At 35.2% G+C, this 13,881-nt stretch overlaps 4 protein-coding genes across 4 annotated transcripts; 3 read left to right on the plus strand and 1 right to left on the minus strand.

Annotated features, from left to right (window-relative positions):
• Positions 1–488: 488 nt before the first annotated feature.
• Positions 489–1,166, plus strand: LOC103953702. The gene is made up of 2 exons (XM_009365478.3): positions 489–849; positions 962–1,166. Exons 1-2 carry the CDS (start codon positions 531–533, stop codon positions 979–981), a joined length of 339 nt encoding a protein of 112 aa, XP_009363753.1. The 5' UTR covers positions 489–530; the 3' UTR covers positions 982–1,166.
• A 3,140-nt stretch (positions 1,167–4,306) lies between these two features.
• LOC103953815 (casein kinase II subunit beta-2-like) lies at positions 4,307–5,923 on the minus strand. The gene is made up of 4 exons (XM_048564901.1): positions 5,785–5,923; positions 4,888–5,109; positions 4,670–4,779; positions 4,307–4,531 (listed from the first exon to the last, which is right to left on the minus strand). The coding sequence occupies exons 1-4, from the start codon at positions 5,921–5,923 to the stop codon at positions 4,307–4,309; spliced, it is 696 nt and encodes a 231-aa protein (XP_048420858.1).
• Positions 5,924–8,354: 2,431 nt separating this feature from the next.
• Positions 8,355–10,024, plus strand: LOC103953816 (uncharacterized protein At1g28695-like). Its single transcript, XM_009365616.3, has 3 exons — positions 8,355–8,693; positions 8,791–9,171; positions 9,363–10,024. The coding sequence occupies exons 1-3, from the start codon at positions 8,556–8,558 to the stop codon at positions 9,885–9,887; spliced, it is 1,044 nt and encodes a 347-aa protein (XP_009363891.1). The 5' UTR covers positions 8,355–8,555; the 3' UTR covers positions 9,888–10,024.
• Positions 10,025–11,155: 1,131 nt separating this feature from the next.
• LOC103953817 (putative pectinesterase 63) lies at positions 11,156–13,206 on the plus strand. The gene is made up of 4 exons (XM_009365617.3): positions 11,156–11,635; positions 11,723–11,929; positions 12,333–12,574; positions 12,660–13,206. Exons 1-4 carry the CDS (start codon positions 11,156–11,158, stop codon positions 12,823–12,825), a joined length of 1,095 nt encoding a protein of 364 aa, XP_009363892.2. The 3' UTR covers positions 12,826–13,206.
• The last annotated feature ends 675 nt before the right edge of the window (positions 13,207–13,881 follow it).

Below are 13,881 nucleotides of genomic sequence, written 5' to 3' on the forward strand. Positions count from 1 at the left end.
ATTTATGGAATAATGGTTAGCTAAAATGATTCGAAATTAAGTTTTGATTAATATAAAATATCGCCGATACAATGATTAAATATTCAAATATCGACAATATAACAATTAATTTTAACATTTGAGATTTAAAAACGATCATTACGGTGTCATAATATCAACCCAAAAAGTTTTATTGGGCAATTTCGTCGAACACCTAGTAGGCACTTGTCAATTCCTGCCAAGGACAGCCTAGGTGAGAGGTGAATGGCCACTGCCACGATTAATTCTTTGACGTTTAAAAAATAATAAAGGGTGCCTAGACTTACCTAGGCACCTACTTAGCCTGTCTAGATCGCAACTTTTACATAAGCAGGAAATAGATAACTTCCATTTTACATTTTATTTTTTCAATAAGTTGTAAGCAACTTATTGGATAATTGAAAGAACTCTTTATGACCCCATCTATAAAAAGGGGTAGTCTCCACTGCTAAAATGCACAAGAGCAACAAAGAAGGAACTCAAACAATAAAGGAAAAATATCAGGGTAAATCATGAGGGCAGCAGGCTCATTGGCCGTGATCATATGCTTGTTATGGTGTGGTGTTTGGGAGGTGGCTCCGATGGCAAAGGCGGACACGTCGCCGAGCCAGTGTAAGCAGGAGGTGGGCCGTCTCCGTGATGAATGCAGGAGCGCTATAGCTCCAGGACGCAATCCTTCTGCGCTCTGCTGCCAAATTGTTAGGGCTGCTCATGTTGAGTGTGTCTGCCCTTATGTCACCCCCAAGGTGGCCAATTTGATCCCCGTTGGACGTACAATTAAGCAGATTGAAGGTTGTGGAAGAAGTGTCCCTCGCAACTTTAAGTGTGGGAGTGAGTTCTCTCCACATCTAATCTCTATCTGATCCATATTAGATAATTAATTTAAACTACATTAATTATTTTATGTGCTTAATAAATCTTTCTCCTTTGTTTTCATTTGCAGGCATCACCACCCCGCCATGAGCGTCAATCCCACAAGAACAAGTAATCTTAAAGAATAAAACGTCCCTTTTTATTAGCTAGCTTTCTTGCTAGCTAAATGATGAATTAATTTACATGCAATTTAAATTATGAAGGCATGTAACGTACCCATGTTTATGTAATAGAGAGTGGGACGGAATGTATTACTTATAAAAGTCGTTTCATAATTATTTTGTTTTAGGTTTTAATTTTTTTTTATTTTTTAAAAACAGAATTCTTATTTAGTAGCTACTTTCAGTTTTCTAGAAAAATGAAAACTGAAAACCAAAAGTAAAAACTCAAGGAAGTGGTTTTTAGTTTTCAATTTTTTTTTTTTTTTTTTTTTGAAAATTGAAGATAGTTACCATACAAGATTTCAGTTTTCAAAAAACTAAAAAACGAAATTATCAAACGCCGCGAAATTATCAAATTCTATTGTTCTTAAGGGCTTGCTTAGGCGTTAGGTGCCACGATTAATTCTCAGACATTTAAAAAGTAATAAAGGATGTCTAGACTTACTTAGGTACCAACTTAGATCGCGACTCTCACATAAAAAAAAAAAAAGATAACTTTCATTTTGAATTTTACTTTAAGTTTTAAGAAACTTGTTGGATACTTGAATGAACACTCATTATATGTTTGTTCCCAATGTTTTCAATATGCTCTAGTACTTTATAATTTATATATCAATTTATTTTGCAATTTAATATATTAGAATACAATTATGTATATTTTTTAAGTATAAGTCATTTATTTATATGTTATATATTAAATTTAGTAAAAATTGAAAAAAAATATCCTAGGCCCCCATTGGTCTCCCTAAGCGCTAAGCTTGTACTCCTGTCCAGCTAGCGCTTAGCGCATTTTAGAGCCTTAATATATATTGCACGTAAAAGTGATATGTTAAGACAAAAGACAATGTGGATATGTATTTAGTGATTGCCGTGGAATTTTCCATTTTATTAGGGTTCGAAATTTTCTATTTTATTAAGTACAATGCTTGGCTACTTAAGAATGAGTAGGAACTCTTACTCAAAACTCTTCTAGTTCGAATCATAGAGATTTGTGCTTCTGATCAGAACCCTTCATATTATGAATCACGTTGTAAAGATCATCTCTACAAAAAATAAAATAACAGTAAGATCTTTTAGTCGATCTATTGTAGCAAATATATAAACAATTCGTAATGTTTTTACCAATTTCGTTCTTTTGTTTTTATACAATTAGATTACTAAACGATCTTAGTTTTAATTATTTTTTGCGGAGGTGATCGTTATAGAGTAATTTATAACATGAACGGTTATGATCATAAATGACACACCTCGACCGAAGTCTAGACGTGCTGGTCGTCATGTGAGGGTGACGTAGCCAAGTGCGCAACAGAAGTGATGATGGTAATAGGTAAATGTGAATAAATAAAAACCAACCTAAGCTAATTTAACTAGTGATAATAAATAAGTCCGTGAAAGTGATCAAGTACCAAATACAAGTATTCAGAGAGGCAATCCACAGTGCAGTGAAACAACTAAGTGCTAATTATACAAAACAAGGAGAAGATTCCTACGCTTATTTAGTAGATCATCAGAACCGCCGAGAAGTCCTTGTGAGCCACCAAGATGTATAGCTACCTAGGACCTAGAGGGGCGCAATACAGAAGGGTGAGTGGGCAAAAACAAAATGTTTGAAAACACATTTATCTTTTCTGAACATAATAACCCCTCACTGTAAAACTCGTATAGTTTCCAGAAAATAATACTACATATATACATACAAATACCAATGCATAGGGCCTGAAAAAAAAAACGAAGTATGCCATGTCATAACATTTTCGCACTAAAAGATGTAAGCTAGGTGAAATCAATATAAAGTAGCATGCCAGTCGGAGTCACCTAATGTGACCTGTACGACTGGACCCATAGCTCATCAGTATATGCTAACACACGAGTTGGAACCACCTATTATGGTCTGTACGACAAGGTTGGGTGTAAATATGTATGTTCAAGTGCTACGATCACGTGAAGGCTGTGTGAATAATCGCGAGTCACCTACGAGTTGGAACCACCTATTGTGGTCTGTACGACAGGGCTGGCACCAAACTTAGATCTAAGGTGAGCGTGTAGTGCGGGAGGTGAACATCACGTGAAGGACTGTGCCTCAACCTCAGGCGGGAACACTAACACCGAGGTGCAGCAATGATGAGCTCTAAATGCATCTATGCATAACAATGTGTAATGCAACCAATACCATCACAATATACTCACATGAAGCTTACCTAAGCCTCCACATCATCAAACAATATAATTCACGATTTATAATAATGCAATATTTAAAATGTAACTCATTTTCGACATGGCACTTAAAGCATAAATCATTTTAAAAATGTTCTGGAAACCACGATGTGTATATATATATAGAAAGCAAATGCCCACTCACTGATAAGTAGCAGGATCGTAGCCCCCCTAATCTCGCTTGCCCACGCTCGTCCTCGGGGTACGTTTCACCTATATACGAAATAACTAATTTTTCGTTAATTTTAAAGCACATACATAAACCCGGGGAATAACTTCTCATCCGTTGCTTAAATGGGGTGTTTGAATATACCAAAATGATCTGCTCGACAACACGAACACCCCTATATTTTTAGAATAATTTTTGGACGTCACATGTGCCGGCCACACGTAGGCACGTGCCTGGCACATTGATGGAATCCCTAACGGCGTTAGGGAATATTCCGTTAAAATAGTAGAATATTCTATTAAATCCTAACGGAGTTACCTGACACCGTCAGTATATTCCGTCAAAGTTGACGGAATATTCCTCTTCTTCTCCAGTGACTCACTGAAATCCGCTGCCGGCCACTATATGTACTCGCCAGTTTCTGGAAAAATTTCAAAGTTTAATATCCTCTTCAATTCTCAACCAAATCCATGAAACTTACATGGATTTGAAGGTCTTGAAGAGTAGAACACAACCATACCTATTAGAAGTCCAAAATCTAACGGAAAACAGTCAGAATTATCCTTGAAAAAACCGACCAAAACTGGAACTTCAAGAACTCGACAATTCCGACATCCAAACCACTCCAGAATTGTTCCAAGATGTTAGAAAAGTTGAGTGGGTTCCTTACTAAGCCTTAAAATCTTGAAATCACGTCAGGATCGTGACGGAGCAAACTTCACCTCGTCAGAGGTTATGGTTTCTCGAGTTCTATTAATCCGTTCTTCGAACTAAGGGTACGGTTAGGTTCCTAAGCTTGCTTGCAAGGAACACGAAGGTGGTCTTCAAAAGCTCGATCCGTGCGAGTTAATGATGGTTAGGTGTATGGGTGCTATGGTGTACGGACGAGGAAAGGTCGAGAAGGTGAGGGAGAGAAGAAGGATGCGTACGTGTGTGGGTGTCTGGATTGTGGGGAATAAATGTCTTCACACTTGGGACAATAGATTTTTAGAGTGCTTAAACTTGGGATGTCTGACTCATCAACAGGCAGACAACGTTGTTTATTGCAGTTCACTCTTGGACATCTGCCAAAATCATAGTTCCTGTACTTCTCCAACTGAATTGCACACTGTTAAATTAGGAAGCCTCAAATATAATGCCACAGTTCGAAACGCGACCGGAGTTTCGGGGTGTGACATCTATTATTTTGAAAGAAAATAAAGCAATATTAATATGTACATTGTAAACACCTTACCATTGCAGACAATCCCTTGTTAGTTACTATGTATCTGGCATGAATTAAACCGTAGAGCATCTCCGTCGTGGATTCGATCAGATTGTTCTGTTCCTCATCAGTTAAGCCATCTGTTGATCCCATTGGAATTTACATAAGAATTTAATAACTTCGTATTGCAATGAAAGCTGAAATCTTCATCAAAGCAATTTTGGCTGATGGACTTGTCTGATTCTTACCATTGGAAGACTCAATGTCCAACATTAAATCCAGTGCATAATCATAGAATGGTACTTGGTTTCTTAAACCTGAACGGTTGAAATCATCGAGGGTGTAATCATCGTCGACTTCGCAGAAGAATTCATTCCCTTTCTGATTGCAGAACCATGATATCCAAGATGCATCTTCATCACCATAGCATCTAACATCTGAATCTTTGCAACTTGTATCAGCTGATTCCGCTGCACAATTGTTGTGGGGAAAACATACATTCGAAAGATTAATTGTAAACACATCAGAAAGAATGCAACCTGGAGTTATGGAATTAAATTAGAACCAAAATTGTTGAACAAAAATGAGCTAGAGATACTACTACATAAAGCGGCAGCAGCCACGGTTTCATGGCATGGGTCACCAAACCATGGCTTTTTTCACTCAGTAGCCACGGCTAGCTATCGTGGTGTTTGGAAGAAGTTTGTTCCTAATTGTTCATTCCGATTCACTCAATAAAAAGTATCGCCAAACACATAGGTAGTGGCGTTCTAAGACTTAGTGGGATAAGGCTTTGTTCTTATTGTACATGGATTTTATACATGGATGGAAAAAGACAAATGATACTAACGCCAAACATATATAGCTTAAACCAAATTTAGAAACTCTAACATGAACTACTCGATCCATTCAAATGATACTAACGCAAATTCATGAAAGCAAATGCCGCGACATGTTGATATGGTTGTATTTCTCTTCCACAATTAATGTTGGAAGTTCTCTGAGTCCAAATTTCCCTTCCCATGATCGAAAACAAAAATGCCATGACATGTAAACTTTCGTTAACCATTCGACGATGAACGTTTAATGTGGGATTATGCATGCATGCATGAACGTTGAATAATGTTTGTGGAACTGAAACTTACCCTGATCATAGAATGTATCAGTATCATGGGGATTGGCAGCAAGTGACGTAGAAGGAGCCAAAGATTTGTCTCTGAGTCGATTAGGGTTCAAAGCCGGTTCAGAACGTGATCTAATTACACCTCTCTGATCTTTAGGCATAGTAATTACTCAGTCTCTCCCTTGATCTGTCTGGACCTGGAAGCAATGTGCAGTTCCGGTTTCTGTATCGACGGCGATTTCAACGTACATTTGGATCTGGAAGTGGCAATCAAGGGGGAAAATAATTTTTATTTTTATTTTTTGTTTGTTGAAATACTCGATCTCTTTTTTCGGTTTTGGGGAAAATGAAAACGTTTAGAATAATAATAATAATAATAATAATAATAATAAAACTATTTTAATTTCTAAATAACTTTGTTTTAAAATTATTTATGTAATACTGATAAACCCACTAAGGATAATATTGTTTGTCACTAAGCCAGTTAATTATAAATATGATTGTTGTATTTTTAAGTAACAATTTTTGTTTTGTATTCCCTTGAATTCATTAGCTCCTCCAATAAAGTATAGACTCAATGTCATTAGATCATACCAGATTTATCAAGTAATGATTTTATATATAAACGTGGAGATGAATATTGATATGAACTATCTCATTTTATGGTTGGCTATGCTATGTTCCTAGTTATATAATTTTGTTTTTACTTTTCTATTCTTCATATTTCTTCCCCGTGTGGTAATAGTTTAGGACTCTAGGAGTTAGAAACATAGATTTTTTGTTTCTATTTTAATTTGGTTAGTTTATTATTTTACCTATGTTTGATAAATATTTTTTCTCTACTATTTATGAATTGGATTTTAAAACTTTGTAATGGCCTTTAACTTTATATACTCAATTTTAAATGAGTGATGTCATCCATACACTCTTTTTCATTCCATGTAATTTCTATCAGCTTTTTTTTTTTTTTAATTCATTTGATCCTATGCTTTAAATAAAAAGAATATATGAACGGTAAAAAGAGTTCTGTAAATAGCACCAGACTTTTAATTAATTGAGCATCAAGAGGTCCAATCCACATCATGCCCATGTGAAGCCGTATGCGACGCGTCAATTTTAATTTGGAGCCTATTACCCGTCAATTTTTTTCTACCGCATGTGACATTACTAATTTCCTTTTTCCACATTGCTGAATGCGCGACTAATAAATTCCTTTTTCCGCGTTGCTGACTTCTCGACTAAGAGAGGAACAAGAAGTCATCTCGCACATTTTCTCTTCCACATGAATACAGCAATTGAACAGATCATAGTCTTGCGTACACTAATTGCCGGCGGAAAGATTTATGGAATATTGGTTAGTTAAAATGATTAGAAATTAAGTTTTGATTAAATATAAAATATTGCCGATACAGTGATTAAATATTCAAATATCAACAATATAACAATTAATTTCAACATTTGAGATTTAAAAATGATCATTACGGTGTCATAATATCAACCTAAAAAACTTTATCGGACCATTTCGTCGAACACCTAGTAAGCTCCTGCCAATTCCTGTCAACATAAGATGAAAGCTTATGCCAACATATGTCGACAACTATTCGTATTATAGAAAACTAGATTTTAATCCCTAAATAAGATGAAATTTAGAAAAATGTCTTATACAAGATTAAAAGTTGATTTTAGTCCTTAGACTCTATTAAATGCTTGCATATGTATTCAATGTCTCTCTTTTTTATTTATAATTTTATGGTGTTCGTAAATTAAATTTTATGAAAATATTATAAATTTTAATTCTCATTATGCTGAGTATCTTATAAAAGAAAATATTTTCATAAAGATTTTTCGGTACACTTATGTTTTTGCATATTTTCTTATGTACCACTAATTCATTACAAAATATTTAGGTACGACTATTTCAGTATACTGGGTTAGTATAATATGTTTAGGTAGGGACATTTAGGTAACTAGTTTTATATCATACAGTTAGGTACGGAATTTTTGGTACACTTATATTTTTGCATATTTTCTTATGTGCCACTAATTTACTACAATATATTTAGGTACGGATATTTCGGTACACTAAGTTACTAAAATATATTATGATACGGACGTTTAGAAACACTAATTAGAGGAAGTTAAACAAAATTAGTGAATTAAAATGTGTATAATAATAAAGTTAAAATTTAATGTAATGACATTAAATAGGATATCTATTAAATATCAAAACAAAATTATAATATAAATTTGAATTAAGTACACATTAAGGGACTAAAATGAATATCCAATCTAACACCAGATTTTTATTAAATTTTAACTTCTTGAAGGATTAAAGTTCAAAAACCCCTTAGTATTATTTGTAGAGGCTTTTCGAATGTGGATGTAGGATACTGTGGAGTAATGTAGAATACTATTAAGGCTTGTCAAATAAGGTACTTCATCGAGCACATTCCAATTGCGCACAAGAAGAGAGAAAAGAAATACAAAAATGATAGGTAATGCCCTTCTTTTTATCTTTTTTGTGTTGATATATATATTCATGTAATAGCTAGCTAAACCGTTTTCAAATTTAGAGGTTATCGTATTCAGAATTTAAAACAAACAGTGTATCCCCCTAATATCATTCCTAATTATTGTGAGTCGCAAAATGCGTGACTCGGTGGTTTCGTGAAATTCTTCAGTTTTAAGGATGAAAGACTACAATATTCCGTGATACTGTTTAGAAATTAAGCCATCATATAATACAAGAAGCCCCTAATCACACCTTAATTAGCTAGTCGAAGGTTCTGAGACATGGAAAGTAGACATGCTACAATATTATGCCTTCTCTTTGCTGGTTTGGTACTGGTTTTTATATTCAACCAGACCTCATATGGATCGATACCACTGTTTGTCTTCCAGTCTAGCCAATACTGTAATCCCTCTACCCAGGTAATATCAACCATCTTTTCCTACTTTTGTTTTTTTGTTTTTATTTTGCTTAATCTATAATTTTGTGGTGATTAATCTGTTCATATTAAATTTGAAGAGCAACACAAGAAATTATACAGATGCGCTTGAATCAGCTTTATCCGAGGTTTCCATGGCAAACAAGACTGTGATAATTGCAATTGTAAATAAGGCCTATGTAGAAGGAGATAAGCCAATGCTTGATTTGTTTTTAGATGGTTTCTGGCTTGGAGAAGACACAAGAGGCTTGATTTCTCACCTACTTCTTGTTGCGGTCGACCAAACATCTTTCGAACGTTGTAGGTTTCTCCACCTTCACTGCTACAAACTCGAAGCAGATGATCACGCCAATTTTGAGGCTGAGAAACTCTACATGTCACAGGAATTTATTAAGATGATGTGGAGGAGAACTCTCTTCCTCAAAGATTTGCTCAAGCGGGGCTACAGTTTCGTATTCACGGTAAGCTTTCTCAACATAATTAATTTGATCATCATCATATTGAGAATTGTCTGACATCATAACATGTCATATCCTTGTAAAAATTCAATTAGTATTATGTTTTAATTTAAATGATACCTTATTTTTGTGTTTATAGTTCTAAATTGGACTTATAATTAGCTTAAATATATATATCCAATTTCCAATTCCAGGACATAGATGTGATGTGGCTAAGGGATCCATTTCCAAGGCTAAATAGCTTCAATGAGAGCATGGATCTTCAAATCAGTGCTGATAAGTTCAATGGGGATCAATGGTCTGAATCCAACCCCATCAACACAGGCTTTTACATGGTCAGATCCAACAACCGAACAATTTCGTTATTTGAAAGGTGGTACGACAGGAAGAATAACTCCACCGGAGTGAAAGAGCAGGATGTTTTAGACAGCATGATGCATGAAGGTGTTTTCAGAGAATTAGGCCTCAGTGTGAAATTTTTAGACACACTTTATTTCAGTGGCTTCTGTGAAGTCAGCAAGGACTTCAAAGCTGTCACGACGATTCATGCCAATTGCTGCCGAACTATAAGCGCCAAGGTGGCTGATCTGACGGCGGTGATTCATGATTGGAAGAAGTTCGAGATCTTATCGAATTCGAACCAGACATCGAGTTTGAAATGGACTAACCATGTGAACTGTGAGGGTTCCTGGAAAGATTTCAATGTGACATTGGGCTAGCTAGTTTTGATTGACTTCTAATAAAACCTAGTTTAAGCTACTTAACACTACGGTCTTGTGATTTTCCTCTTTACTTGTAAGTGAAAGATTTTAGGTTCGATTCTCGCCGAACCACAGTATTGTTAGTCTGTTGTGAGGCAAAGCTCATCCCTCTTTTTTAGTGTATATAATATTGTTTGTTAAAAAAAAAAAAACATAATTTAAGTAGGATTATATACCTTGTGTTTGATAAATTTTAGGCGACTCATGTGTTTTGTATTTATCTTCACAATAATATTGTTTTGGATTTTAAAATATACAACAGTTAATATATCCCAACAATACGCCTAATATATGAATCACAAATATTGCTCTCTTGAACTCTCCAGTTTTTGTATGGATAGAGAGTGTTTTTTCAAAATAATTTTTTTTTTAAAACATCTTTTTCTGTTTAATCTAATAATTATTGTGTTAATTTGATACGCGTAACCAATACTGCATTGGATATGGGATAGGCACCAGATTGACGTGTCCGTATGGATTGGGTCTCCTTCACCTCAAGTAGCTCGTCCAATTGTGATTTCGAGTGCTTCCTTATGCTCCTATGGTTTATTTGGAGGGCAAGGAATGAGCTTCTGTGGAATGGTAAGTATGAAGGCCCTAACTTGGTTGTTTCCCGCTCTATCAGCCGGTGGCAGGAGTCCAAAACCTCCCACTGGTTTTCCAAAAATTATTAATGTCGATGGGGCTTTCTTAATTAAAGACCCACCACTTTCCTCCATCCCTCCATTTCAGCACACCACCACTAGCACTAAAGATTTAATTGTGCACTCTAAACTTTTTTTATTTAGAAAGAAACATACTCTTATAAAGAGTGCATGATTAGATTTTTGGAGTGACAATAGTATTTATCTTAACTAATTAATTTTAATCTTCTATAATATAAACGACATATATAGCGTCGCAAACTATTCTAACGTTCCTTTGACAGAATGAGAAATAGTGAGAGATGAAGTATACTTGTAGAGAATTAAGTGTGAGAAAAAAGAATTTTAAAAGAGATATTAGATGTCGTTCGAGTTTTAAGAGTGTTGCGATAAATATATCAATCATAAAACCATAATTATCCATGTTCTTTCTCAAATTAAGCTGTATCTTCCATAGATAGTGGTTTTTTTTTGTTTAGTTAACACAAAGGGTGGATATGAAATCCCAAACATAAACGACATCCATACTATCCGAAAAGTTCTCCAAGTCTCACATATTTTGGATTAATAACCCCTCTAATCATGCACTTTACCACAAAGCACCTAATTATGACAATTCTCCTCACCGCCACCGCTGCCACAGCGGACGACAATACACCGATACCATCCGACCATTCCCAAATCAACACATGGTTCAATAACAATGTGAAGCCATACACAGAACGGCAGAGCACGCTTGACCCTGCCGTTGCGACGGCCGAGGCTGGTCAAACAGTCATCAAGGTCATGCAAGATGGAAAAGGAGACTTTAAGACCGTTACTGACGCTATTAATAGCATTCCGGCCGGGAACACCAAACGTGTCATTGTGCACATTGGCAGAGGAGAGTACAACGAAAAAATTACGATTCCACAAAATAAACCATTTGTCACATTATATGGTTCTCCAACAAAAATGTCAAATTTGACATTTGCTGGCACGGCCCAAAAGTATGGAACTGTAAACAGTGCTACAGTGATTGCAGAATTTGACTACTTTATTGCCACTAACCTTCTTATTAAAGTAAGTACTAACTATGTCATATCATGTGATATTATCATCATACAATTATTTTTCATTAACGTTCTCTTGGTGGATTGGTTTGTGTAGAACTCTTCGCCAAGGCCAGATGGGAAAAGAGTGGGAGCGCAGGCAGTGGCATTGAGGGTGTCGGGCAACAATTCAGCCTTGTACAATTGCAAGCTGGTTGGATTTCAGGACACCCTTTGTGATGACAGGGGCAATCATTTGTTCAAGGACTGCTACATTGAAGGCACTGTGGATTTCATTTGGGGAAGTGGAAAGTCTCTCTATTTGGTAATGCATCCCTATCTAACATTATAATTCCCAAATAAAGCCGGCGATTTTAACCTTACATGGACGAGTCTCACATTAACGGTGTATTTTACGTACATGTTGTGAGAAAAAAAAAGCTAAATATGGTTGACTCATACAATTATCTTTTTCTTCGTAAAAGAAATTATACATGAATTTAGGTCATATATAAGAACGACATTAGTGAAGTGGGTTGTGTGAATCTCACCATATAAACAGTGGATCATTCCATGATTGTTCCCCTTCCCCCTCTCAAAACATAATTTGGGTGGATTAACAAGAAGATATATATAGTTAATCTTTTTGTTTGTCTATACAAGTCATATTGGTTTTGAACTCTTGATGGTTGGTGACTAATAATATAACATATAATTGATGGGTGCAGAACACTGAGTTGCATGTGCTGGGAGATACTGGAATAACAGTGATAACAGCACAAGCAAGGGACTCAGCTTCGGAGGACACTGGATACTCATTTGTTCATTGCAACGTAACTGGGATAGGCAGTGGCACATATTTGGGCAGGGCTTGGAGAGTCAGACCCCAGGTGGTGTATGCTTACACCAGCATGACTGAGGTGGTTAACCCTGCCGGTTGGAGCAATGATAACCACCCCGAACGTGACAAGTAAGCAAATTATGTTAATTAGTACAAGATTAAGCATTGTCATATAATTAGTTTCGAGAGTTAATAATATAATTTGAAATTGCAGCACTGTGTCCTACGGAGAGTACAAGTGCATGGATCCAGGTTCAAGTACATATAATAAGAGAAATTTGAGCAAAGAACTGACAGACCAACAAGTCAAGCCTTTCATTAGCCTTGGATATATTCAGGGTTCCAAATGGCTGCTTCCTCCTCCAAATCCAAAAGTGTAGTTATATATATACATATATACACATAGTACGTGTGTATATATATATATATATGCATTCAGTGGCGAAACCATGAATTGTCGTGGAGAGGGGTGAAAAGGGGTACTATTGACCAAGAACACCATAGAACGATTTCTCAGTCGTGGATAGAGATTTTTGAAATAATGGCCAAACTGCCAGCTGAATATTTTTGTTCACAAAATTATATATAAAGTCTATTTCAATTGCATTAATCGCATATATAAATCAAAATATAAGGACAAAATAATAGAATTAAAAATAGGGTGAAGTGCTAATTTAGTTCTTGAATTATCACCTCAGTTAAAATTAGGTCCCTAAATTATTTTTTCGGTAAAATTAGTCCCTAAATTCATAAAAATTGCTAATTTCATCCCTATTATTATATTCAAAGCAATTTTTCGTCAATTTAAGTCACTTGACATACTTTAGAGTGTAATACCGTCATTTTTTTTTGCCTATAAGCCTTTAACATTTTATATAGGTTACGAATCTAATGTTTAATTTACCATCCAAAGTTAACTTCATACACTATTTCTTTTTGAAAAATTACCAATCTACCCTCCAATGTGTATCACATGCAACTAATATGACTTAAATTGACGGAAAATTGAATATAGTAGCTTTGAATCTAATATTACGGATGTAACTGGCAGATTTTTATAGTTTAAGGAATGATTTTTCTGAAAAATAGTTTAAAGACCTAATTTTCACTTAGATGATAATTCAGAGACTAAATTGGCAGTTCACCCTTAAAAATAATTAAATGCTTATTTTATTGGAAACTGTATTAGCATTTCAAAAATCTCATTCTACACTTTTCATAAATTTATAGTGCAAAATGAAATTTTGAAAGTACCAATTTCCATTTTATTCTCTAACCTAATTCAACATTAGTTGCATCTTTCCAATTCAAATTTGTTTGAGGCTAATGAAAAAACATTAGCTCATGCCTACAACCCTACAAGGTCTGACCAGCCCAATACAACAAATCCAAAAGCACAAACGACATACATTTGCTAAACGCAAAACCTAAAAAAC

Source organism: the organism of the source record quoted next, unplaced genomic scaffold (assembly GCF_019419815.1).
Source record: "Pyrus x bretschneideri cultivar Hongxiangsu unplaced genomic scaffold, Pyrus_bretschneideri_v1 Contig4, whole genome shotgun sequence".
In the NCBI taxonomy this organism is placed as follows: Eukaryota; Viridiplantae; Streptophyta; class Magnoliopsida; order Rosales; family Rosaceae; genus Pyrus; species Pyrus x bretschneideri.

Coding starts and splice junctions, on each gene's coding strand:
- LOC103953702 (XM_009365478.3), top strand. CDS start 531: ATGAGGGCAGCAGGCTCATTGGCCGTGATCATATGCTTGTTATGGTGT. Junction 850..961: donor TCGCAACTTTAAGTGTGGGA/GTGAGTTCTCTC, acceptor TTTCATTTGCAG/GCATCACCACCCCGCCATGA.
- LOC103953815 (XM_048564901.1), bottom strand. CDS start 5,923: ATGCCTAAAGATCAGAGAGGTGTAATTAGATCACGTTCTGAACCGGCT. Junction 4,780..4,887: donor GGACATTGAGTCTTCCAATG/GTAAGAATCAGA, acceptor TGGGATCAACAG/ATGGCTTAACTGATGAGGAA. Junction 4,532..4,669: donor ACAAGGGATTGTCTGCAATG/GTAAGGTGTTTA, acceptor TGTGCAATTCAG/TTGGAGAAGTACAGGAACTA.
- LOC103953816 (XM_009365616.3), top strand. CDS start 8,556: ATGGAAAGTAGACATGCTACAATATTATGCCTTCTCTTTGCTGGTTTG. Junction 8,694..8,790: donor ACTGTAATCCCTCTACCCAG/GTAATATCAACC, acceptor TTAAATTTGAAG/AGCAACACAAGAAATTATAC. Junction 9,172..9,362: donor GCTACAGTTTCGTATTCACG/GTAAGCTTTCTC, acceptor TTCCAATTCCAG/GACATAGATGTGATGTGGCT.
- LOC103953817 (XM_009365617.3), top strand. CDS start 11,156: ATGCACTTTACCACAAAGCACCTAATTATGACAATTCTCCTCACCGCC. Junction 11,930..12,332: donor GTGGAAAGTCTCTCTATTTG/GTAATGCATCCC, acceptor TGATGGGTGCAG/AACACTGAGTTGCATGTGCT. Junction 12,575..12,659: donor AACCACCCCGAACGTGACAA/GTAAGCAAATTA, acceptor TTGAAATTGCAG/CACTGTGTCCTACGGAGAGT.